The sequence below is a fragment of the Dromaius novaehollandiae genome, chromosome 1, assembly GCF_036370855.1.
Source record: "Dromaius novaehollandiae isolate bDroNov1 chromosome 1, bDroNov1.hap1, whole genome shotgun sequence".
Classification (NCBI taxonomy): domain Eukaryota; kingdom Metazoa; phylum Chordata; class Aves; order Casuariiformes; family Dromaiidae; genus Dromaius; species Dromaius novaehollandiae.
The window spans coordinates 133,605,036-133,632,824 of record NC_088098.1 but is presented as its reverse complement, the minus strand read 5'-3'; the positions used below and the strand labels follow the sequence as shown (position 1 = coordinate 133,632,824).

At 39.1% G+C, this 27,789-nt stretch overlaps 1 protein-coding gene across 6 annotated transcripts in view; it reads left to right on the top strand.

The window, feature by feature from the left end:
- Window positions 1-27,789, top strand: part of CNKSR2 (connector enhancer of kinase suppressor of Ras 2) — a 223,382-nt gene that overhangs the window by 24,019 nt on the left and 171,574 nt on the right. For all 6 annotated transcript variants that reach the window (XM_026120684.2, XM_026120683.2, XM_026120682.2 and 3 more), the window contains exons 2-3: window positions 13,161-13,324; window positions 25,527-25,729. In XM_026120684.2, coding sequence (XP_025976469.2) covers window positions 13,161-13,324; window positions 25,527-25,729 — 367 coding nt within the window. The remainder of the gene's footprint in view (window positions 1-13,160; window positions 13,325-25,526; window positions 25,730-27,789) is intronic.

Below are 27,789 nucleotides of genomic sequence, written 5' to 3'. Positions count from 1 at the left end.
TCTATACCCTGGCTGAGTTTGCTGAGCCTTCTGCATTGCTTGGTGCAAGGCTGTTTATAAGTACTCCTAAACAAAATTCATGAGAGTGTCACTTTGTTTTGTATTGCCTTCTGTATGGATGTGCTAGTATGAGTCTCAAAGCCTTTGCTGACAATTCAGTTTGCATGGTGGGTTTTTGGCCTCTCTGACTGCTTGGGAGGCTGGCAGCAGCATGCCTCTTCTACCTTCCCATAGACGGTATGCTAAATGTTCACTGCAAAGCAACAAAGTATGGAGATTTCAGGTTTTTCTTTGGGTTTCTCAGCATTAGGCCTCTGAATTGGCTAAGTAAATGTGTGTGCATGTGTATATTAGAAAATGTTGGTAGTACTAAGGTACAGTGTTGTCCACAAGTGTATGTAAATGCCTAATACTAATATTTAATGAAGTAACCTCATAGTGAGAAATAAGAAATCTGTACATACCTTGGCCCATATTTGGGAAAGAGGTTCGGGGACAGAGGTTTCATACCAGCAGTTTAGCCTTAGGCAGTTAATAGTTAAATTGTTACTAATTTTGTCTGATGCATGCACACATTACTTTCCACGTGTACTTTCATTTCTCTTTCCTGGGGATATAACATTGATGAGACTTGAAAGAGACTAATATGTCACTGTAGATTAATTCAGTCTTTGAAGGGTCTAATTCCTAGTTACTGCTTTTTGCTCATATGGATAAATTGTATGAGCAAGTGATTATGCAAAATGAGAAACTAGCTAAAGTATAACTTAAGATGTCACTTCAACAGATTCTTTGAATCTTTATGTACTTACAACATATGCAAAGCTGACAATGTTATTTAAAAAAATATATTGCCAAAGAAAATGGCAAACTAATGAATATATTTTCTCATGATCCTGTTGTGTGGATTGCACTCCCAACTTACAGGTTTATAGTTTGTGTTACAGATTTTGCAGCATGGAATATAATATTCTTTATTAATGAGAGAGAGAATGGAGAAGTGCAGGCGTGTGAAGTTGTCCTTGTAAGTGCGTGTACTTTTATGTAAAGCTCTCTACTTTGGATAAAATTTCTAGCAGATTGTCTTACCAAGAAGCTTAAAACAGAAATGTTTTTGACTTCTCAACATAGACAGGATCTGTGCCTATCAGAAAGTAATATAGACATAGTTGTAGGGCTGTTTGTAAAGTTATTTGAACACATTCTGTGCAATTAAGGGTAACGTCCTTTGACTTCTGTCTCTGTTCTGAAACCCTTCCTGGGAGATGACAAATAGAGCCAACATACACTGGATGTATTGCTGGTACTGGAAGGAAACACACAGGTGGAGGAAGAAAGGGTAGTTTGGAGCATGGATGGAAGTCATCATACAAGCACTCCCAATCAAGTCCAGTATCTGTCCCAGCAGCATCTGCTACTGCTCTCGCAGAAGTTAGGTTGTAAGCGGATCAATACTGAGGAATCACTGGTGTTGCAAACTACATAGCATTGCTTTTAGCCATGACGCTGGGGCTTATGAAAGCCACAGACCCTGTATGATGGCATCACCAAAGAAATCTTGAAGGCTTACCTGAACAGATTACTCCAGTGGTGGGAAACACTATAAAGCATTGATGTAAGCCAAAGTTTTGACAACTGTTGTATTATTTCTTTGAGGACGTGCTGCTTCAGCTTGCTCTGAATACATAACAGTCTAACATAATAAACGCTTAGCAGCACAGGTGGCTTTAGCAGCAAAGAACTACACTAAAGGCTGTGGCAGACCTTGTTTGACTATTTTGTATAATAGCAGACATTAGGCTGCGGGAGGGTGGGAGAAGAGGAGGGCCTGGTTGGTGACAACAGCAGTGTGTTTAATGTAGCTGCCCAGAACACCCTGTAACGATGCAAATGTGCAGGCATCTGAAAGAACAACCAGTGCTTATTTACTTACTCGGTTAATGTTAGGGGTGTGTTTGGCTTACAGAAATGTATTGTGGCTGTCTTGTAAGTTATACTTGTTTTTTTCCCTTTAATATATGTTTCATTTATATTTCGCAGTGAGGTGGGATGGTTACTGAGACATCTGGAGTACCGCTGTAAGGAAGCGATGAATATCAGAAGTATAGCTTTCCCTTTCTTGAGACACTCCTACACTTATCAACAGATTTGACCAGTGATTTTAAGTTACAGATGTTTCTTTGTCATGTGGAGGGGGGTGTATAGCTCTTTCTGCCCACAGCTGTAAAACCGTCCCAAATCTCAGACTGTACTGAATTGTGCAAACTTCTGCGAAAGAGAACGTCGAGCCTGGGAATTGCATGGGCGTTGCAAGAAAGAAGAATTAATGGGAGTTCACTCAGAGTTTGAAGAAGCTTTCACTCCTGCCTGCTTGCTGTAGGCTTGGACACTTGATGGCTTTGCACTTCCAATAGTTGTATGTGCTAGTGTGAAGCACAGCTGCAAATAATCATGGGAGATAGTGCAAAGCTGTGGAAAACTGCACTTTCCTATCCAAGTCCTGAGGGGGTGTTTCAGCCTTCTCATCACTTCTAAAGTATTAAAGAAGCCAGTACCCCACCTATGTGGACAAAGCTTCCTCTCCTTAGGGGCTACGGTGGTTGCATCGCAATGCTCACAGTCCTGCTTGGGATTCTGCGAGTTTATCATTGCCGTGTGGTGCAAAATGGTTCAGCAGGCAAGTATGGTGCATTAACATAATCGCTGTTAGAGGTGCAAAGCCGTGGCCCCAGGGCTGCAGCAGGTCTAGGGCTAGTTTGCTTCAGGCAGACTACATGCTCCCTAGCCGTTTCTAGCTCTCTTGCACTGTTAAATTGGTGGTGCCCTTGAATCTGTCTGGCATCGACTTCAGCATTTTTTAGTATTTTTAGTGTTTGCTGCTTACTTGAGAGATGTGGTGGAGAGGTAATAAGGTTGTATGCTGCTGCGCAGGCAGTTTTCTCCCTGTGTAAACTAGGGGTGTGCTCTTTTTGTTTGCGGATACCAGAGTATTATATTTTTGGTGAGTGTCCAGTTTAGCAATAAACCTCATTTTAACCTTGTACAATTGCTTCCCACTGGTGCAAAGATACACTGCTAGGAGCTGGAAAGTCAGAAGAACACAGGCTGAGAAAAATTTCTTGTGCTCTTTCATATATTGCTTTATGTTTTAGGGGGAACCAATTAATAATAAAGTTATTCCTTATAATTCGATGCACGGTAGTGAGTTCATAGAAAGTAACCAATACCCATAGTTAATGATGCAAACAGACATAAAAGACAAAAATGGAAGTGTTTGAAATTTAAACAAAAATGCACAGTTAAAGAGAATTATCTTACAAAACACAAACAGATCTTAGTGAATGGCGTTTATAATCGTAATTTTATAATGTTTATTGAAAAATGCTTGTATGCTAAGATAATTGCAATATATTCTAGTATGCATGTGATGATTGAAACAGACAGATAATACTTTGAGGAAGAAGTTAAAGATTGATTGGACCCAAGAAGGCCTCCTTTTTTATGAGGTGATCTGAACTCGAGCATACGTGAAGAAAGGGAAGGAGAGTGATTGTGTTAGTATGTGAAAACTACAAATTGAAAGAGTAGAAATAAAACTAACTTGCTGAGGAGTCTACATTTATTAACTATCCAGCTTGAATTTCAAGGAGGAAAGAAGTTTATCAAGTTCTTGGGTCAGGGCCTTATCATCTGTATGGTTTTTTTGTATAGACTGTAGCATCAGGGGACTCTAAATAAGACAAGATAGGCTAGATTCTTGTGTTTGATAAAAATATGTTACAACATTTAAAGTGACACTGTTACTTTTTGCTTTTTGTAATGCTTTTATAATACACATCACATCCTCAAAGCTTCTTCAAAAATGAGTAGAGTATAGATTTACGTAGGAGAAAATTTGAGAATATAATGAGATTTCCTCTTTGAAATTTTAAGGATGTATGTCATTCTTTGTTTATAATCTTACAATCCTGACAATGCTTGGATATCCTGTGGGAGAACTTTTGGTTTTGGTAAGTATAATATGATATTTAAACAAATAATCAAAAAACCCCGCAATCAGCCTAACTATTCTTTGTTCAGAGTACAAGTAGGATTCCTTTTTGGAAAAAAAAAATTCTTAAAGTTCAAATGTTTCTGGTTTGTCTCTAGATGCCTCTGAAATTGTGCTGAACTTCTAAGTCTGAACTTGAAATCTGTAAATGTTACACATTGAATTATGAGGATGAATGCGCACTTTCTCCCATTCCCACCATTCTTGCCCCAGGTCCCTACAGTTGGACACAGTAGTGTTTATCTGGAGTAAATGCATACATTGCTTTGATTAGCTTTATTTGAGGGATTCCTGATTTTTAATGATGCTGTGGGTTGTTTGGCAACCTCCTGTCTTCCACTAGCAAAGAGATTTCTGCTGCCATTAGCAGCCACACTAACTTTTCAGCTTACTTCAGCATTTGTAGTGTGCAAAGGCCACAGCTGTAGTCGAACAATGTAGTCATTGTAATCCAATAATAAGAGTCCTAAATATAACAATAATTATAACCTCTTACATTGAGAACAATATTGATAATCAGGGATACTAATCCTTGAGTTTCACAGAAATATAGCTAGACATTGGATGTTGCAGTATCATCCATGTTTAAAGATTTCACATACTTAGCAAAACTTTGTATATGCTCGTGCAAAGATTTGGCTTTGGTATACAGATGGGCATAATGGAAACAAAAAGCGCTCTGAGAAATATGAATGATTACACTTATCAGCAAGTAAACAGAACCTTCAGATATTATTCTTGCAATTAACAAGCCTAAGTTTCCATTAAAAACAACCCTGATTATAAGTATTCCAACAGCAAGGACCACTTTTATTAAAAATGTGTTCTATTAGACACTGGCAGAATTTGTACCCAGTTCGATCTTGTGTATCTTTAAATCTTGTGTATCTTTAGTTAGTATATAAGTACACTTGCTATCTCTCCTCCTCCTGTTGTTATTTCATGTATTTTTTTAAACCTTTTAAAAGTTTGTCTGTCTGAAAGTCTTTATAAAGTATTCGAGCTATTGATGAACCACGTATGATCCATTTAGTCTTGATGTTTCTGCATTTTTCTGATGAACAAAATTACAGTTTATTGCAAACGCTCTCAAATAAGGAATATTTATCCACATCTCATAAGAGTTCACAATCATGAAATGAAGAATGTATCTCTAGGCACAGAAAGAGCAGACATTTCAGAGTCAGAGTAATAGAACAGGATTTTATTTTAAATTGGAGGATTAGTATTAGCTTGGGGCAGTACTTCTTTCACTCCCAAGCTTCTCTTTCAATCCCTGACACTGTCTCAGTCATATTCTCCTGATCCCTGGTTTCCCCTCTGGCATAAATCCTTCTCCTCATTCTTTAGTGGCGTTTCCTCTTGACCAACCATAGACCCTTCTCCTGGCAAGGATCTTAAAAATTAAGAAAGCAAAGTGCAACATCAAAAAAAGTATTTCTATTTCTGTTCCTCATTTTATATACCTCTTCAGCAGTCCACTGTGATACCTTGCTTATTTACCTCACTGCTGTGCACTGTACGTCTGGTCTAGTAGCCAGTATTATTTTGTAATACCTTTAGCAGAGGCTGAATTAATGATTATTTCACTCGTTCTCACATTCAGATCTTCTGTAATTTGAATTCTTAATTCTACAAACTTAACATGGTTTTCTGAATGTACGGTGTATTTCCAGTGGACACAAGGTGTTTTTTTTATATGCTGTATTTCTCTTTCATTGCCTAAAAATGTGTAATTTTTAGTTAGCAGTACCTTTCAGCTACTGTTTTTACTATGGAGAGTTAAAGATTCCTAAGAAAATGCATCTGGCCTAAACTGCACAGGAAAAACATGTAATCTTATACTGCATTTTATGAATGAGTGTGTTATGCTTGAAGGAATAATTCTTTGGGTCTTCTCAGTCATTTTTAATGTTAATTTTTAATGGTTTGGGAATTTTATTTGAATCATACATATGTAATATAAATATATATATATAATATATGTACGTATGCATGTGGGGGAGGGAAAGAATGTGAATGAAATGTGGATTTTCCTGTTCTCTGCTCTGGTACTCTGGTGTCCCCAGGGAGGAAACCTGCCTGCCTATCCGAAATGGGAGCCGCTGTGGCACAGAGAGTTGCCGGGTGTGTACGTACCCAGGAGCAGCTGCCTGCCAGAGCTAAGGGAAGGAAACCTTTCCCAATTGTCTTGCTCTTTGACATAAGGCCAGCTTACAATTTTGTATAATTTAAGCACATGCATTAGTAGCATACCAGCTCCAGCTTAATATAGCTTAGATGCAAATGCATAAATCATGGCACAGGATTTAATTTACCAGGAACTTAAATGAATACTTAAGTTTGAAAAATCGTATGTGACATGGGTAGACCCGTCTGCAGTTTCTAAGATGGACAATCATTAAAGCAAGTTGGCTTAAATTTAATGCATATCTAATGGTGAGCAAGGAGAAAGCAACCACGATATTCTCTGCACTTTTCACATTTTAATGGTTTCTTCCATCTTGTTTGTTTAGGTAAAAATGTTGTAAATAATTGTCAGTTTACAGAATGAAATGCCTTTGGGTTGTGCTACGGAAATATCCAGCTTATGTTAAAGTCTAGCTTAAACTTTTCTTTTCATGACTTTGTCAATTTCTGTGCTATAGTCCCTTGCTGGAATTTATTAAGGCATAAATCTGATGAAGTTCATGTAGGGCATAATCAGTCTGTCCAGGTTGGAAGATAACTTTGGCTTTATGTATAAACAAAAAAAAAAGCCTCAAACCTGTCACTTGTTTTAAAAATGATGTGCCTCTTTCCTTCCTGTGAAAAGTTATTCCCTGTATTGTCTATATGTTACTGCTCTTCAGTAAATTTGGATTTACAGGGCAAGGACTTGCCAAGGGAAGTCATCTGCTTACAGACTCATTCTGATTTACTGAGGGAGCATAAAAATGTATTTTCTTGTCAAAGTTTCGGGTGTGATGGTTAAACCCATAATGTTCATAATCTTTCCTTTAACCCAAACTGAAAAGAAGGCTAGTAAGGACATAAGCTCTGTTATTTCATTGTAATTTTCCAGTCTTAAGGAAAACATGCCTTTGCCACCAAATTTGGGAATAATATTCTACCCAGATGCTATTCTTTTTAGAGATGTATCTTTGCACGTATGTCTGAGTAGCTGATTAGAAATTGGAGTTCAGACCTAGATGTAGAAAAAGATAATCTGTTTTTAATACTTTTTAGAGGTGCACCGATCCCATAAAGAGACAAATACAAACTGATTCATTTAATCTTTAGTCTTATTTGAATTTTGAAGTGAACTAAATGTGCAGCTTTGCTATAGCTGCGATATACTATCACTGTACTTTCGTATGTATAATTCACATTTTAGGTAGCCATTGCTGTTACTTCTGTTACGTAAAAGTAAGTGGGTGTTGGCCCGGCAAATACATCATTTTTGACAGAAGCGTTCTCCTAGGGAAAGCGGGGGAAAACAAACTTCTTGCAGAAGAGGAGTGGACTGGGGGATCAGAGCCTGAGGATATGTTTGGTGAAGAGGGTAATTTTATTCTGAATTCTTTTGACTTATCACAGATGTGTGTAGCCTATTCTAATGCGGAATTACAGGGTCGGTTTGTTCGCTTGTTTCAAAAGATAACCTGTGGGTTATGTACATGAAAATGCCTCAGAGAGATCACGAATGTGCAATTGTATTATTAGTTAGAAGATTGCAAGCGTGGAAGATTGCCCCAGAGAGCAGCATGGCATCTTGCAATCTTATTCTTGAAAAATCATGTGAGTAAAAAAAGAAAGAAAATTAAACATTTCCTGGTCAGTTTCTCCTGTGCTGCTGTAATACTGGGAATTCTCCGCATAGAAGATCTGCCCAATATCGCATCAGTGAGCCATTACGGGAATTATTGTTCATTTGATGAACTCTGATTTGGTGCACACGAGGCAGAGCTCAGTGACAGACTGGAAAACAAACAAACAAACAAACAGAAAAAAAGGCCAGGATATATTTCATTTGCAAGAAGAACTTTTCTAGAGAAGTCTTTTTTTAGTGTTAGACACGTTGGCTTTTGAGCTGTTTCTTTTGGAGGAGCATTGCTACTGTTTTTGCTATTGTTTTTATTTGTTTAGTCACAGACAGACAAGGTAGAGCTTGCCGTAAACTTTATGACAATTAGTTGCTCCTTTTCTGTTAATGCACAGAAGAGTAAATCTGGGTACATAATGCCTCAGTGGTACTCCAGCTGACAAAAAATGTACTGTGTATTAACTTAACATCTGCTCTTCTAAGCCCCAGTGAAACCGGCCAGGTAATGAGTATATAGCGGGATCTGGACACTGCTGACAAACTCCATGGTTGATTAGCTCAGGTGGAAGCATCCTAGGTGGGGAAGTGACTCTTGTTCAGGTAACAGCCTTGGAAGTTTGGGCTGATTATGAGCACAATAGAAGGACTATTCTTCTTTAGAAAAGGAGAAAATAAAAAGAAATTGTATAGCGTTTCTTTTAAAGAGCAGGTCCAAAGGAAGAATAGTACCATCAGATGATTTACATTATACCTTGTTATTATTGGAGCATTTGTTCCTGTACATATACCCACAAAATCCTGGGGGGGGAGGGGGGGGTTGTGTGCGTGTAGGTGTGTGTGTGGGTCATCTTTGTTGTTGAATATGAGACTGAATATATAGCTTGTTTACTGGTACCACGAAATATGTTTGATGTACTGTTGGGCCGTAGGCAGCCAGAATATGATGACTAACCTGAATTTTGGATAGAGGCTGCTGTTCTTGAGATATCCAGGACTGCTAGATGCTGGGCACCTGTGATCACACCCATGGCTGGGAACAGGGGATAGTGCATCAAGTTGAGTTGCTTGCTGGGGTTTCTTTGGTGCCTGAGCTGTATGACATCCTTGGATAGGAGGGGATCTGGGGGTAGAAGAGGAGCAGAGAGTGACAGAAAAATTTCTTACTGCAGCAAGGTTGGGAAGGATGGATGCTGGAGTTACAGAAATATTGTAAGACAAGAGTGCCCTAAAGAAGGCTGTGCTTCCCCAGTCGGCTTCTCTGTGGAAGGCTTTTGAAGTCGGTACTTGAAGTTACTGGGTACATCTTGGCCTGTCCCAGGTTAAATGGATTTATCAGCCAGTACCAGGCCTCCCCCACCGTTCCCCTCCTGCTGCCTGGAAGCAGCAGAGACTCTCTGGGCACTGAAGAACAGTCCTGTCTGCCATGTCTCTGGGGCACAAAAGGTGTCGGTGAGGAAAGCTGGCTGGCTTTTTTATTACTTCTTTGGGCACAGTTTTATTTACAAAAAGTATTGCTGCTGTTTAATTAAGGAATAGAATGACAGAAATAAATGACTTTTTAAAAGGATATTCTATTTAGGGAGTAAGAGGAAGTAATTGTGGCAAGCTATTCTGAAAATGTCACGCAATCTACATTTAAATTATTTTGTTCTTTCCTGGATGTGGTTTTTATGAAATCGGTGAGTCAAGCAATTGTCAGTAATATTTTTGTTTTCTTTAATTTTTTCTTACCTTGTATGAACTATACCTATCAATCCATATTATAGCTGAGTGACAAAAATACATAGATAGCAGGAGGGGGAAGAGTATTGGCTTTATTTAGAATTAACTTACAGTAAGTGTTTATTAAATGCGTCTGTCATGTCTCATTCTGGATTTATGTTACTAGTTTCTCATGATAGTGATTCTTTTTTCTTTTTTTTTTTTAGCTTGATTACGTTGAATGTTTTAACTTTATTATTCTCATCCAGCAGTATATGTAAGCAGTGTGAGACTTAAGTTCAGGAATATCAGAAGTACTTACTGCTTTCTTTTTTAGTCATTTAGCAAAGGTACATCTATTGTCTATTTTTAATACATTTTTAGATGAAGTGTTTTATGTATTGTCAAGAATATTAATTTTCTTTCGAAAAATAAATGCCATTATACATGAGACTGCACATGTAAAATAGTTTATGCAATTAGTTTACCAAATGAGAAATTTAGGCTTAAAAGAGCTTCTGGAGAAAATATATACAGATATGGATAAATCAAAAAGGTTCATGTCAGGTACTTTGAGGTGATGGTATCATGTGTGTGTATGTGTGCGAACAAGTAAAATAGATTGAAGAGAGCTTGAGGAAAATTATTTCCGTGCGCAACTTATATTTCAATTTTATGTCCAAATGAGTTCTTTTAGATCCGGGACTTGGTAAGTGGCCTTTCTTCCAGGTGTCAGGCAGAGATGAGAAGTTATGTTTGGTAAAACAGTGTCTGACTTTTATTACTGCTTGTCTGTTTGCTAATGATAATGAGTATTGCCTAGTATGCAAGAGAGAGACGACAGCATTTGGATGTATTGAGGGCTGCCACTGAAGTGCCTTGGGAACACACAGGGCTTGTGCTCTTTGACGTGCTCTGAAGCAATGGTGTCTAAGCAAGAAAGAAATGAAGATCCTCCTCTTCTACATCACAGCACTTCCACAGTGACACTTTACTTTTGTAAAGTAAAAAGCCTGAGTATCCTTTACTTAAGTATGAAGGGAATAATATGAAAGATACAGGGCATGTGGTGACACCTCACAAAGCAGCAGGCCATGTTGTTTTGGCCTCTGTAAATGTTTCTGTCTTCTTTTCTGTTAATGTGTTTGGCAACCAAGGCATTTTAGGGATCAGTCTTGGTGGCTCTGATGATTCAGTTTTCCCTTCTATTCTAAGGGGAATAAAATTTAGGAGAAATCAAAACTTAGTAGATCATTGTTCTTACTGAGAGTTTAATAGTTTCTACTTTCCGTATTGGAGAATTATGGAGCAATTTTTAGTTCCTCACAAGCTGGTCACGCACATCTGAGAGCCAGACTGCATGGCAACATGTGATACATGATCAGTCCTGGGTCACCATTTTTGTTCTCTGTTAATATATCATAAAAGAGTGTATGAATAATTTGAGCAACTATTTAATTAGAAAGGAAAATAAATGGAAAACGTGGCACAAAATGCATGATTAACTACTTGTAAGTGCTTTGTTTCAGAGATGGGAAATCTTGTGACAGGCTGTAGAAGGAGATGGTCAGGAAGGCTGAGGCTGCTGAAATTGGGGACTGGATAAAGAGAATTTTCCGTGTCTTGGGCCTCGGTTGTTTTATTTACAGTATATTTGCAAGTGGTTTAGGTTTTGGTGCATGAATTCTAAAAATTAAAGCCACGTGAAGATTGTGTTGGTGTGTGTAGGGGATTAGTGAGATGTAGCAAGGGCAAAGCATGTGCTACATGTGCCCAAGGACCGAGTCTGGAGTGGCAGGCTGACCTGCCAGTGGGGTGTCCCTGCCTGGAGTGCCAATATTTTCTGTGTGTGATTCTCTTCGGAGGCATGGCTGCACTCTGAAGGGGGTGGAAGAGAACCAAAAACGCTACAAAGCCACCTTCAGAGAAGCTTCTGCTATAAGGTGGGACTCTCGTGAGTCTCCTGTTCAGCAGTCGGATAGATCCTTTCTCTTCCACATATCTTCAGATTTTTCAGGCATTTTGATTAGCGGGTACAAATGTTCTTACTGCCTTACAACCTAAAGAGCAGATTCCTTCTCATCATTGGGAAAAGAGATATGTGCTGGCTGTGACTGTTTGAAGACAGCCATCAGGGAAATGGTATCTCTCAAGATACAGCTAAATTAGTATATTCTGGGCTTCATCAAATACTGCTGCTTTGTAGCAATTATGTTCATCCATCAAAGGGCATTCAGTTTGACACAGATTTTAGTGTGCAACCCTGAAAATCCAGGAGTCTTCCTCATCCTTGATGCAGGCGTGTGCTGCAGAGCTTCCCTGTGCTATTCTAACCCTCTTAGGCACAGATTGCAAGGGAAGAAATGCAGGACAGATTAGCTCAAGTTCTGCAGTGCTTTTTGCTCCAGGCAAAAACATGTCGTCAGCTACATGTCGTTACACTGACACGCAAACTGAAAGCTAGAGCAGGGGTGGCCCAACTTTCCCCAATATCTGCTGCTTTCCCCAAACGAGGACTGGATCCAGTACAAACCTCTATTCATCTGTGTCATGGGCAGACAAGTTGCATCTGCTTTTACGGCCTCTTTTGGCATAATGTAACTGTTTCTACTCCCCAATTACACTGTTCTGCAGCATGCAGCCAGACCTTGATTTGAATGGCTTTTCCTGTTCAATAAGCTTTTTTCTGTCACTAGTGACTGCGTACAGTCTCTGAATTCAGATACAATGAGCTGGCCCTGCTGCTGCAGTTGTAAGCCCAGTTTGTGCATTGCAGTGCTATTGCCTTTCTTGTTCTCCAAAGCCCCTTGCATCCCATGCTGGGGGCTAGTGTGATCTATGAACTGTCAAGCAGCTCAACCTGGTACATATGCTCTTGGAGGAGGAGAGATGCGACATTATGATATGGCACTACCATTTTGTGTGTCACTTAATGGGGCACAGGTGTCAGGAGTCCAGCAAAGAGACATGTTCCTAGATGTAGACATCTCCAGCAGGCCCTCTCCATCATGCAACTTACTATGCCAGCGGTGTGTTGGGAGAGAGGTTAAGAAGCACTCATAGATAGTTGCTCCTGGATGTGCAGCATTAAGCATGCTTCCTCTCCCGTTACCTCTTAGAATTTATTTGGCACAAATGCTTTCCCTTGTTTCCAGTCTCATGCAAAGCTCCAATAATTAATAGTATCTGTCAATATGTTGCTCCTGGGGAGGGCAGTAAGTCTTCCTTCCCTTGTTCCCTGTTCTCCTCTCCCCACCCTGATATAATGGAGGCATTGCTAGCTCATTTATTATCAGGGGGCTGTCACATATGCATTCATGACACAGTATACTACAAAAATTCAGGGCTCTGTTCTGGCTTCAGGAGCAGTAGGTATTGTCCAGAGGTAGGAAAGGCCATGAAGACACCCTACTTCTCCGTATATTATGGTTTCGGGGTACCATAAAATTGCATTTATAATGTTTATATATTTTGCTTCAAAATATGGCAAAATATCCTTTGTTGGCTTGATTTTTTCGTTCCAGTCCAGTTTGATTCATCTTCCTATGCCAGTACAAAATGTTGCTAACTTTCTTCTCTCCTTCTCTTCTCCTGTTTCGGCAGGTCTGGATGACTGTCTGCAGCAATATATTAAGAACTTTGAGAGAGAGAAGATTAGTGGTGACCAGCTACTACGTATTACTCATCAAGAACTGGAAGATCTTGGAGTCACACGAATTGGCCATCAGGAGCTTATCTTGGAAGCAGTAGACTTGCTCTGCGCACTGGTAAACTTCCAGGGGTAAAAGGAGAGGGAGTGAACAGTGCTGGAAATATTCACAGCTTGAGTATTCATATTTCTGGCCCTAAAGACTTTCTGAGTAGTTCGAGAAAGTCTTGACATGTAACGTATAAACAATTTAACATTCTAAAGCTGGAGGCGAGATAAAGAATGGTATCCACTGATAAGATGTTGTTTGTTACGTAATTTGGTATCAGAGATTTAAGGCTTATATTTTTGTCTCTATAGAAGAAAAGCCTATCTGAAATCACAAAAAAGACTAGGCTGTGTTTGGTTTGGAATGTAAAATAGTTATTTGTTTGAATGCAGTAACTGGGTGCCAGTTGCCCTTTACAAACAAAATGTCCTGATATTAACCATGTTGTTTTTCATTCATCCTCTCATACGATTTCTCAGAGTATTACAAATTATGTTTTAGATGATTATTTGAGCTTGCTAAGACATAGCTGCCTGTATTTCACAGTAGAAAGGATTAAATACCAAAATAATTATCTGATGTGTAAATAATATATACATCTCTAATGGAGTATAGAGAGGGATTTTGGTAATGGTCTTTTCAGTCACATTGCGTCATGGAAAACTTGGATTATCCCCTCTGTGAAGGGTGTGGGTGGTGACTCCGCTCTTCCTAGGAACTTTTTTGTGTTTGACAGTAAAGATTAATGATAGATTGGGCACACTGCATTCTCAGCTGTGGGAAGGATTGTGAGCAGCTCTGCTAAGATGTACTTTGCCTAAAGTGGTGCTTTACAGATTTTTAATACATGCTACTTTTCCAAGCTTCAGTAGCAGCTTTAAGAAAGCTGAATCCTAGTAGGAGAAATCAAAGATGGTAGGCTGAAAGGCTCTTCAGAAAGGCTTGTATTCTCACTATGCAGAAGCTTTTCTGAATATGCTGTTGTTGCATCTTTGGGACCTACATGTGAGAATAATGAAGAGAAGAGAATGAAAAAGTAAATAAAAAAATGTAAAAGAAAAAGTAAATAAGGGGAGAGAAGCCTTTCTATAGAGGAAGATGTTTGACTTTAAACATAGCTCTTAGATTTTCTTCTTTAGAGTAGTACTGTTATTAATAATGTTGTGAAGTGGCTCAATGCAATAACTGAACTCATTTATTTGTTTTTTAAATAATAGAAAGGGTGGAATCCTAAAAAAATACTACTGTTATACAAGCGAACATGCTGAGAGTTAGTTGCAAAGTATTTTTTTTATTAGACAGTGCAGAAGGAAACAAAATACAAAATAAATGTTTTTATTAATTCACACAAAAATCTAAGTTAGTGTGAACATTGATGACTATTCTTTCTAGGCATATAAGGGAGATAGATTGTGGCTCTTTCAAAAATAACCTGTTCAAGAAAAAGCTTGTTTATTTAGCTAAAATGTGTTGGTTTTTTTCCCCCCCTTGATACATAATTACATCTGTTATCTTTAGACAGACAGATATATCTTATATTTGTAGCTCCCTTATCCGGGCAGTAGTATGTGGAACTAGGTTATATTTAAAATAATGAATGTAGTGAAGGCTAAAACTGCCTGCTTAACTCATGCAATAAGTCTGTACCTTGCTGTTTCTTGTTGCATATAGTGTTGTCTGCTCTTCCGAGTTCATCTTACAGAAAACATCATCACTGGAAACACAACAGCAGGCGATCAGATCACAACTTCTAATTTAAGTCAAGGTTTTTACAGTCTCACAATTGGCTACTGATGGCTCCTCAAGGATACAAAATGTGATTGCTGTATCAATTTCAGTGGACTTAATTTGAATTTATTGTTCACCAATCAGATAAATCTCTTACAAAATTTAAATTAGAAACAATTTTTTAGGCTACAGTGGTCCTATACTTACAGGCTTTCCTTTTTTATTGCCTCAGTAAGTATCTGTCCTGGTTAGTGCTTGCCTGTTCTTCAGAGTGGTCTCTAATGTGGACCACATATTTAGGAGAACTTTAAGCCTGTGAATCTCCAAGTTTGGATAACTGCTAGTACAGGTATTCACTGTGCAAGTTTTTTTTTTAAATGAAATTGTCTGATTATTTCTCCTGTTTCACTAGAGTTTGATAGGGGATTTGCGATAGAATTGGGCATGAGTTACAAGGTATGATCCAATTGGATTAAGAAATATTTGGATGCTGGACATGATCAATGGTGTGACGGGATAGAAACAGTAATGTAAATTCTGCCTTGCAAGTATAACCTATTTTAATTTTAAACTAATCATTAAAAAACAAAAGGATCATTGCTCCTGATTCTCCTCCTCGTTCTTTCTGGGTTAGTGAACGACCACCTAAATAGCTTTTTGGCATAGAGGGCAAGTGAAGGCAAAAGAGCCACTTCCCACTATTATTCCTGCTCAGTTGTGTAGGGGGAAGTTTCTAAGGCAGAACTGCTGTCAGTGAAGAAAGCTTCTGTAGTGTTGGGAACTGATACGCTTTAGGAGCTGCTTCCTTCCTCTCCCCTTCCCAGCAGTTTTTTGGAGAGAACTTCTGCTGGAAGTTTCTGCACTGTCAGTGGTGGTTATGGCAAATCAGCTCCTCGTGTTGTGTATCTGTAGTTCACAGGGCAGTGTTTTCTTCTGGGAGGAAAGTGGAGAGCATGAACAAGGATCTGTGGCTGGTACGGATAGTGGACGGGAACTCCTTAATGCAGACGCGTTGCAGAACAATGCTGAAAAGACAAACTGCTTTTCGCAGTAATAATTGGAAAACCACAGACAGACTGGCTGCACAATTTAAGGGAAGTCCTTTACTGACTTTCGACAGAAGACAGGCGGCTATCTATGGCCACTCACTGTATTCCCATCAGATCAGGAGCACTTGCAACAAGTGGATTCTCTGCTGTTGGCCAGCTGCTCAGAGAACAAGTGGTCGCCTGTGCTCATACATCTCGGTGGAGTCTCTGTTGGCTGGTAACATGCCATACTGTGCTTTTGATGAGAAAGCAAGCATCCTGGGGGTGGGATTCACAGGTTTTCCTTACCTGTGGTGCTTCAGGCAAGGAGGTATAAAGGTTCTGCCCAGCTGCTACAGCTGTCAGTGGTCATGCTTGCTGGGGTAGTTGGGTGCATATATATCACATACCATCACTGAAGCTGAATGTGCTCCAGTGGAGAATGGGCAATATAACTAAAGAGTTTACATGTTCACTCTCTCATTCAGTGTGTAAAGGAGTGAGCATGTTCAGTGGATTATCTTGCCTTGGTGCGATTTTGTATTTTTATAGAAAGCATATGTCAGAAGAGACGAGATGAATGAAATATGCTCCATGCTTAAAAACAGGAAATAGTGAGATTTATGATGGTCCTTCATTGTTGCTAGGAGTTCATTGCATGGTTTTGGCTCAGCCCTGGAGAACGCACCAGGACTGAAACAGTCCTCTGGAATCGTTTTATTTCTAGCAAAACATATCTCTTGTCCTCCCCTTTCTGTTCAGCCTGGCATGTGAAGCAGTGACTGCACTGGTGGCACCAACAGGGAGATTGCTGCTGGATGTGGACTTGCATGTTTATTCTCAGTGACAAACCTCTCAAAAATATCTGACATTTCCAAAATAGTTGAAAAATGGTTGACTAAGAAACTGCTCTAGAAATACAGCTAGCATGGTATTTTTTTTCTCCAGGCTACTCCTAGATAAGGAAAGGTTCACTTGTTCATCAGTTATGAAAGTTATTGCCCAGTTCCAACCTCGACATCATGATTTTCATTTTCAGTATGTGTGTGGCAGTTACGCTAGTGTAAGACTGCATGCTTTGCATTTCAGCAATAAACAAATGATGTAGCAGACCTTCATCTACACATAAAATGCATGGAGCCTTGTTTCTTTGAGGGTTTCTCTAAGAACTGGAGGCAAATGAAAAATGCCAACAGAAAGTTCTTTGACAGTAGACCAAGATGATGCTTATGAAAAGAAGAATGCAAATTGAAGAATAGGTTAATTAGATAATGTCATCAGGTCATTATGTCAGTCTTCAGTTTTAGAATGCATCTGAAGGTCCTGTAGCTCCTGAAAGACCTAACTGTGCTGCAGAAAGCAAAGAAATGCCCATAAATCTTGTTCCATGTTCTGTCTGTGGGAAGGTGGCAGCTCATTGTGTCGAAACATGGTATGACTGTATTTTGCTAAGTGTCCATGGCCTTTAGATTGTCTGTATATCTCTTAATTATCATAGTTTTCCCAGAAAAAGATGGAGTTTGCCTGAGAAATCACCACAGTGCCTTGATATGTGCAGATTTCTTTTTTGCTGTACTACTTCAAAATATAATGTACATTTTTTGAATGAAAAAGATGAAATAAGTTTAATTTTGATTTTCAGTACTTTCAAATATTTTTAAAAATGAGACCTTAAAATGGGAAGTATTTTGTCATGGCAAGATCACTATATTCAGAAAACTTCACAAATAATTTTTAGATGTTTTAAAGTTTTCTTTAAACAAGAGAATTTAAAAAGAATTTAGTAAAGTGCCCATGAATCTGCAAAATACTTTTTAAGGGGAATCTGCATTTTTGTAGAATAGAGTTTTGGTTTTTTAAAAAAAAAGAAATTCTTGCTTTGTACAATTCTAATGATACTGGTTTCCTGTTGGCTATTTAAATCTGCTATGACTGCACTGGAATTTATTATATTCTGTATGTTCGAATCTGTAAAACTAGAAGATTGCAGCAGATGAAATAGCATTATTATTTGGCAGAGGAAACATTGGGATGCACTAACAACATGAAATTACTTATCATTTACCACTAACACAAAACATTTATTTGCAAATGAATGTAGAAATAGACCTACTTTATCCATGAATGATTCCTCTTAAGAATTATGCCTTTTATCTTAATTTCCTCATCTTGCTATTTCTCACACAGAAATCCTTTCCTTTGCCCTTATCACTAGTCAGGTCTTAAAACTACTTTCATCAGTAATAGTGAACATTAGACTTAATCACCATAGTGCTAAAGGAGGAAGATTTCATTTCAAAATGGAAATTTGTATGTACAAAAGCTGGGATTTATTGTCTGTGTGTTCATGGCAGAAAAATTACCCTCTGTACTGTTGCCCTTTGCAAGTTAGACTTCTACTTATATATCATCTGCTAACTTCTGGCAAAGAAGAAGATTCTGAATTGAAGGTCCATAACCAGAACAAGAAAATTAAGAAGTTGAAGGGTTTCTGAGAGCTGATACAGATCATCTTGAAAATATTTGTTGCTCTTCCTAGTTGTAGTAGACCTTTTATACAGAACTGCAATAAAACCTGTGGTATGTCAAAGGCAGCAAATATGCCTGTGTGCAAAGAATGAGTCTCCTTCCTCCCACCTGCTCCAAGAATCTGTTACGGTTCGTAGATGCTTTCCTTATTTGCTTTCTCTTTGGGCTGTCCTGAGGTTTGAGAAGGTGCAAAATATAAGCTCTGGTTTAAAGGAGACTGGTAAAAAAAGGGCTGTGACAATGTAAGACATTTTAAAGTGGTTGTGTGTTTGTAACAATCTAGTAACTATTGCCTTTTTCTTGAAGCAGCTCATTAGCAGTTTAACAATTTGTGAAATACGTATAGCTGCATATTTAACCGATATGTTAAATTCTGGAGAAATAAGAGCACTTAGCTAACTAAGGACAAAATTACATGAGAGAAAGTAGCAAAACAGAAAAATAATGAGCGCTTAGTATTGCAGAATCTGCTGGTTGAATAAGGGTAAGAAGAATAGTTATATAATCGCTCTTTCAGTGCTGCAGAGCATACCAAGCGTTTGCCTTTTTGACGCCTTACTTGACTGTGTTGTAGTGTAAGAACTGCTTTTTCAGGAGTGGGATGATGACAGTAATTAGTCCTTCCCTGGGTTCTGTGGAACTAAAAGTGTTGCACACCTGAGTTTTTTTCAGACAAAACATTTAGGGAAATATATGCTTTTGAAACTATTTGCCTTTTAATCAGTAAGTGTGTGGTTAATCTTTGCAATAAATGGCATTTGAACTACTGGGCTTTGTTTCCTTATCTGTTTATTTTGCATTTGTGAAACAGATGTGTTAGGATTGTGTGTTCTGAACTTCTAAATTATCCCATATGTCAGTGCTATTTGGAGGAGAAATAACCTTAGTGTTGGCATTTCGTGATGCTGGAGGAAGGGCCCTTAGAATTATATGTTGTAGGCAGATCTGATGAGGTATAAAGTTACATAAGACACCTTCAATATGACAAGCTGTGTTCTCAGTTGCTCACAACTTTGGGTTGGTAAACTCTGCCTTGTACTTTGTGGGATGTGTTCAGCCAAATGTTTTGGAAAATGAGTTTTAGTAAAAGATGTGCTTCGTTCATTCTGAAAACAATTCTGGAGAAAAAAGGATGGATTTTTCATGGCAATTTTTGGCATCTCCAAATTTTGAGGCATGGTTTTGAAATGGCTGCCGTGTGCCCCCAAATCCATGAGACGCTGTTCTGATTATTCATATAGAAACATCCCCGGCATTCCTGACAGCTATATGAAACTGCATTGGTTTTTTTTCCATTTTATGTGTTCAAAAGCAATAGATACGACATCCAGAAATGCTACTCAAGAATTAAATTTGGAAGGTGAAAGTAGTGAAAAATAATAAGGAGCAGAATTTAGCTTGCCTTAATTCTTAAGTCCACTTCTTATTAGTCGTATGCTATTCTTACCTGCAGTTCCTGCCTCAGTCTGTGAATAGATGGAAGAAAACTTCGTAAAAAATTGCATGAGAAAGAAAACTTTATCCTTATGATTTTTATGCAGTATTACCAGGAAAAGTCAGGCATAACTGTGAAGTTATATTTCTTTGCACATAATTTATTATACAGTGCATGTAATTTGTTATGCAGTACAGCTGTCTTCTAGGCTGTAATATTTGTCCTTTCAAAAGGTTGCCACTATTTTCCTTCTTTAAAAAATAATGTTTGTGAGTGTGGTGACAAATATTTGCCTAAGAAAAATAATCCATTACTGTCTGTAGTTTATACAGTGGTGGTTGTCTTCTCCAGAAGGGAGGCAGAAATTAATCAACGTAGCACTGAGAGCTTCAGTGCCTCACTGGGGAAGCTGTTCCTATTTTTTCATTTGCCCCAAGCGCCAGTTTGTGCAACATCTTCGGCCCCGTCTTGTGTGGCTTCAGCAAGAGTTAGTGCTGATCACTGCATGTGTTTCGCTCCATACGGTTTCCAGTGGCTTTTTGGGCTGAAAGCAAAGAAATGGTTATTTAGGGAAATGGGCAGAGGGGCCATATGCTTGTTTCTCTCTCTCGAATTGCTTGCATCAGGCACACAATGTCCTTGAACTTAATGTGGCCTTTGTGCTTTAAGATGTATAGGATTCAGTGGCAGCAAAAAAAGTTGTGATCAAACCATCTGTTTTAAGGGATTTATGGATTTGTTACTGGGGCTGTGGGCGTGTCTGCATTGCACACCGCAGTGTTTAGACCCAGGCTTTTCACCTGAGCTTGGCTTTTTTCGTTAGCTGGGATGTCTCCATGTTGCAGCCCAGTGGACAGTGTGAACATCCCATGAACTGTGTGTAGGTCTCAGCAGCTTGGAGAGGCTGTGTCTGAGACAGCCGAGGCAGCACTGGATGAATTAGACACACTTTACTTTCTAACCAGTGCTGGGAGTGTCAGGTGCACTTGCCTGGTAGCAAGGGTTAAGTGAATTTAACACAGGAAGGAGTTGAAAGTGAGCTTTTTTTAAATTAATTTATATATTTTTTGGTTTTTGGTAAATAATGAACATCGGTCAAACTGGTCCGAAAGAGTTCACTCCCAAAGTCTGGCTACTGAGCTCCCTCCCTACCTGTTGGTGCTGTCGGGGGTCTGGTGTGGAGATGGGCTGCCACAGGGGCCAGGCTGGCTCCCCCCCCCCCCCCCCCCAAAAAAAAAAAAAAAAAGCAAAACTCATCAGTGGTGATTAGAGCTGCTGCTTGTCAGCACGCGAAGGAAAGAGCTACAGTTCATCACTCACACTGTCATGAGAAGCCACAGAAAAGTAATTAGCAGGTAAAATGTCTATTAATACCTCCCATCACCTTTCGTTCGAACACCCACTGACAAGCTATTACTGTGTGTGGCTTAGCTTCATCAAGTTGGTGTTTTGTGATTGCTGGAGATGACTCCATTAGCGGCATTTCTGGGGAGGGGGGTGTCTCTGAAGAGCCCCTTGTTCTCTGGCTTCTGGTGGAGAAAGTACATACGCAGACTTGCTTCGCTTCCAGTAATCTCTGTGAGGATGCAGAGATTTTTCTGTGGTTCTTCCAGCGACAGTAAATTTATTTTGGCTAACGAAACCGTAACTTGTGTTGGTGCCGACTAAATACAGAGTGGGAAAAACCACAGAGTTGTCTCCTTTGCCTGCAATTATCTTTTTACATTGCTTGAAAATAAATGCATTGTTTTGCTAAGAAAGCTATTGTTAATAGTGTATTATCACATACAAATTATGATTAAACTTGGCAGTTATTATTTGAGCAAGCTTTTTTCCCAGGATTAGAACATGCAACTTTTTGTTTGTTTTTAATGTAGGCCAGAGATAGTAGTAATAAACAAAGTGGGGATTTTGTTAGCTTGGCTGCTGTTTTAGGATCCTTCTACTTGAGGACTTTAATAAACACAGCTGTCCAAAAATATATTCTGCCTGATATTTATCTCTGTATTTTACATCTCTGGATATATCTGGCTCAGATTATGGGTGGAGGCTTTACTGAAATCAGTGCTATTCCTAATACAACACTAAATTTTATATAGGTTAGATGTTAAGTGTGTCATTTCTTTATGTTAAAGAAAACACACACTTTTTTAGAATACATGTGAAAATACACTACATATTTCAACATTATATTTTCCTCTCTACTTGTCTGCCAATGAAAAAAAGGCATCTGAAAAAGAATGAGATGTTAACTTCCAGCTGCTAAGCTTGCACTGGAGCCGCTTTTCTAAGGAAGCATATATATACAAATGTACCCTCTTTATTTTTCAAATGCCTTTTTGCTATGTCTGTAGCGATCCATACTGCGAGTTTTGTTATTATTGATTCTTTACATTATCAGACCCCAAGCCCTGCGAGTTGCCTGGGTGCCCAGCATGGTGGGCACGACTGCGTGGTGGGCAAACACTGTCCTGTCTAAACAGACCAGGTGCAGGCTGGGGGGTGGAAAAAAGAGACGTGAAGTAACTCCAGTGCTGCCAAACCCAGTCTGTGGGGCGCCCTGAAGGCAGCGTGGGAGCGTGCCCCAGGCAAGACTGGGCACGCAGCAGCCCTGCTTGCTCCTTCCCGGTGCCCCCTCTCCCCTTGTTGGCAGAGGAAACTCGTTTTGGTGCAAATGAGTTAGGTTTCCTTCACCTCTCCTTTCCGCCATGGCAGGGGTGGGTTTGGGGGTGACTCGGTGCGGGAGCGGATGGAGGACTCGCCTCCCCACTCTCACGCGGTGTGAAGCGGGGTGCATCCCTGGGACCTGAGGGAAAATGAGGTGACATATGCGAGTGGGAATGTGAATAAAATAGTTCTTAAACAGGGGAATGCAGTTGCACTGAGGAGAAACTCCAACGGGCAAAAAAAGTGATAGCAGACAGGGGAAAAAAAGAGAGGGCCACATAGTGAAGGCCCAGGCAGCTGCAGGTCGGTCCTGTTTTGGCTGGAAATGAGATTCGTGACACGAGGGGCCGCGGGGGTGATAATTGCTGCCTCCCTGGGCACGTTGTCTTTGGTGCTGTGGAGCTCACCTCACACACGTAATGCAGCACAGAGCAAGACCTGTGATTCCGGATTAAACTTAAAATGCAGGTTCTGTGCAAAAAACATTTTTAAAACTGAGACACGCAGGTTTTGAAGAGATTGAGAGATTGAGAGGTATAGTGTCCATGTTAATTACAAAATTCAACATTTCTGTATATTAAAAACAAAGAGGCCTTATAAACAAACCTATGGCAAACCTGCAGTTTGTAATCTTTCCCCTCTATGTTTGGGGACGAGAGCGATCTGGTAAAAGTGTGTTGCGCAGGTGTTGTGGGGTTTGTTTGAGGCAGGTTTTCTGTTTGCTTGACTCTTTGAAACCCTTTTGTTGGGTTTGCTCAAGGCAAGCTGATCTGCAGGAAATGTTGCAGGGTGTAGCTTTCTTTAAGAGTATCTTCCTTTTGTTTTGTTCCTGGCTAATTTTGCCAAATTGAGCTTAATGCTTAAGAAATATGATCAAATAAGGCTCTCATCATACTCTCTCAGCCCCTGGAACACAGCAAATTACAGCAAAACAAATTTATTTTTATCTGATGTTTCTCTCTCTTATTTGGATGAATTTAATAAGTAATTAGTTATGAGCCATTTAATGCATAACAAAATATGTTTTACTTTTCCATCCTAATCTATTGCTTTCTTCCTGTAATTTTTTATTTATAGCCTAAATTTATCTGTTGTAGAATTGCTATAGGATCTTTACATGGTGGAAAAGTCATCGTTAAGCATGATGGCAAAGGACAGCACCTACACAGCGACTGTTCGGCTGATAAACTTAACCTTAAAGCCCTCATTGGCTTAAAAATGTATGTTCTCAGTAGAGATTTTTTTAAATGCGACCTTAGCATATGTTCCCTTTTCCCTCAGGCGTGTTCCCTGCTGGGGAAGGGTGACCATTGCTGTTTTGGTGGATCCACATTAAGCATGTTCAGTTTGCAAGTGCGAGGAGGCTCTGGCTGGGGGATGGGAGACAAGCCACACGCTGAAGTCTCCTTGCCACAATATTCCAGCGTTTTTTTGGGAGCAGAAGTTGCAGAAGGCCTGGGAGCTGGCCGTTACCAGGGCTTACCTCAGTGTAGTCTTCTGGAGTCCCAGCATAGTTAAAGAGGAGACAAGTTTATTTAGTAGACCATTCTGATTAAGAGCATGACAGCTGCTGTAAACTCTCATTTTTTTCCCCTGTTGCTTACAGAAAAAAGACTAAGGTAAATAAGCTTCAGCAGTCTTGAGTTGGCATTGATGAATCTCCCTTCTCCCATCTCTTGTCCTTGAGGACTGGTTAGTGTGGGGCCAAAGCCAGGTGTCTGGCGCGAGGGCTGGTGCGGTCAGGGAGGTGTCCATAGGAAGTCGATTTTTCTGTGTGCACCTGAGCTGCAGGGGTGCTTTCTGCATCCCACTTCTTCATCATTTGTGGTAGAGAGTGGCCCACCTTCAATAGCAAGTGGCCCTTTTCATAGTCATCAGAGGAAGTTGTGAGCGCTCTGAATTATGACCCCGTGATGCAGTTAAGGCAAGGAGCACCTTCTGCAGCCCTGCCTTACCCCTTACAGGAGTAATAAGCTCAAGTCTATATGCTTGCTTATTGCTTTACAAAGGGAAGGGAAAATCTCTTTTGAACTAACTCTTCACTATTATTCGTAGCATTTGTGAGGGAAAAGAAATCTATTCTAGAAATAACAGATCGCGATGGCACTGTAATATATTATAATTGAATGTTAAATCAGTGCATTCTCAAGTGCAGTTTCTGCAACATTTGTATAGTTGAAGGATTTCCAAGTACCATTTGTTAATATTGCTGCATAATTATTTCTGTCTCTGCTACATAGCTGAGGACCATAATTTAAGCTTAAGGGGTTGACTGTTAAAGCAAAGTTTAGAGCTTGGCTTTAAAAGGGCAACATAGGCACTGTGCAGAGGAGTGCTGTATGCTCTCGTCTGTGATTCAGCTTGTCTTTTGCTGTTAAGAAGAATAAGAAGAAGTTACAGAACGTGCTTCCTTCACTGAAACAAACAAAAATAATTTGGTGCTACACTGTGTCCATACTGTATACTTGTGCTGGTTGTGAGCCCTCTTTTCTTAGGTGAGCTTAGAAATTGGTGCGAGTTATGTGCATGAGGATGGGTCCATAATCATCAGATCTACTGAGAGAACCATCACATCTACTGAGAGGGATGTGCTGCTTTTAATACCAGTCTTTCAGAGCAGGATTTTTTTCATACTGAGTTGTTCTTCTCAATGCACTTAAAACCAGCTTAGAGTCAGTCATAATTTTGCTCTTCTTTTGTTCTATTTTTATGCACTTTAGAAACAGAACATGCCATACATTTAAAAAATAATGAGTAGGTGTATTTCTACCGTAATTATTAGGAATGGTTAAGTTTTGAAGCAGAAGAGCAATCTTGCTGTTTCTCAGTACTTCATGTTGAGCTGCAGAGTTAACTTTCTTTTCTTTGTCTTTTTTTTATGCAGAACTATGGTTTGGAAACAGAAAATCTAAAAACCCTTTCTCACAAACTGAATGCATCTGCCAAAAATCTGCAGAACTTCATAACTGGGAGGAGGAGGAGTGGTCACTATGATGGACGGACCAGCCGCAAATTGCCAAATGACTTTCTGACATCAGTAGTGGATCTGATTGGAGCAGCTAAAAGTCTGCTGGCTTGGTTGGACAGGTAAAATCTCCCAAATGTGTCACAGGTTAGCAGTTCATGCACATGCACAAAACAAAAACTCTTTGCAAAATGTTATTTAGGCAATGAAATGGAAGCAGAATCCATTTATAAATTCTGAGGGAAAGTTTCTAGCAAGTTTTTCATGTTACTTGAACTACCAGCATACAGTTCAGACAGCATTCAGTACCGTATTTTTAAATGCTCTGCAACCCTACACATATCTGGAAACACAATAAAGCAACAGGATGACATCATTAAAATATATGTGTGCTTTCTATTAATATTGAACAACACTTTGGCCAACATAACTCAGATTCATTGCTCTGATATAATTAAATTTACAGAACTGTGATTGTATTTTTTGTTATACTGATGTTAACATATACTTCCACTGTGTATGTGTGTAAACATGTATGTTGCAGTTTAGGTTTATTAAATTGTAATGGAGTATCTCTTAAACTGTAGATGCATCTGGAACTAGATTATATTTCTGCCTGTATTACCTAGCAAATATGTTTGACGAGGACTTTACTTTTCTCCTTTACTATATCAACGTTGACCTTTTCTAATGATAGCAATAGTAATATTCAGGTATTTAAGATGATCACTGAAACTCAAGTGGTTAAAATTAGTATATCTCTATTTCTTTATAAAATGCATCTTCACAGCGCATTTTTATCAGCAAATATAAATTGCTTACCCTGATTTGAAAGTTTGTCTTTTTTTATTTTGTATCTAGCAGCTAAAATTATGTTCAAAGTATGAGTTCTGTGTAATTCTTAGAATTCAACAGACTTGTTTGGATTTACTGCTTTGGGTTTCACTTTGTTTCATTTTCATGAGGAAAGTTGGTTTCTAATCCGTAAATGATCTCCATGTGAAAGGTTTAGGTGAGGCATGAATTGTTTCTATTTCTTAAGCTGAACTGTAAATCCTCTTTTGTTCAACAGACTGCAGCTGCCACTGCCTCTTCCTCTCTCCTCTCTTTCTAGCCCTCCCTTAAGTGTCAAAACATGAATATCTAAAGTTACAGGCCAAAATTTCTGTTTAGACAGTTAATATTAGATATGCAGAGGATCGATATACTCTCATGGAAAGAGCTTGGTACTGAAACTTGAAAAGCTGGGAATATATTTTTATCTCTGCCCATAGCTTGTTGTTACTTAAGACCTGTGAGCCTTACTTTTTCGCCATGTAGTTCATTTTTGGCAGAGAGCAGCCTGGGTTTTGAAACAAAAGGAATAATAGAAAAATATCTTCTTCTGCATAGGCAGATCAGTGTTTTGCCAGTTCTTTCCACTTAGAAATAAGCTTGATTGATTGTTTTCTCATCTGACTTGTGGATAATGTGGATAAATCTTAATTAAGAAGCTGAGTATTAGTATGAGATTTTTTTGCATGGAGTCTGATATTAACAAGTAAACCTTCACAGGTACATATGTTTAGCACATTGAAAAGCAAGTTATGTGTTTTGGTATCTTAATACAAATTTAGTAGTCGAACTTCAGAACAAAAGTGATTGTTGATTTTAGGAATCATTTACATGTTATTATATACCACTACTGGCATATGTTCTTCCAGAGACGTTAAAATGGTGTTGCCTGTCTCCTGACACTTTTTTTTTTCCAAATTATAACATGGGATCATAGTGGAAACACATGAACCTCTCACATTTTTTCTCTGGAGGTCTGGTCAAATAATTGAATAATAAAATAGGAATTAAATAGAAGTATCTGCATCTGAGCACTAATGTGTCACTGTGGTACTGCAAACTGGGCCCAAACTATGTACTGTTAGTATTAAAAGACAAATCGAGCCTGGAAAACATGTTTGTAGCTCAAAAGTGTGTGGAGAATTACCCATTGCTAAAATTATTTTTATAAAGACAGCTGTAGTATATCTGTCAGAGATAATCAGATGGCAGACTTTAACATTGGTGGGGGAAGATCTCTAAAATCATTTTAAAAAACATGTATATCCATTCTATTCTCAGGAAAATGCATGACTTTTGCCTTTTCTGAAATGATGGCTCATCAGCCCCGGGAGTTCCAGGGAGTTAA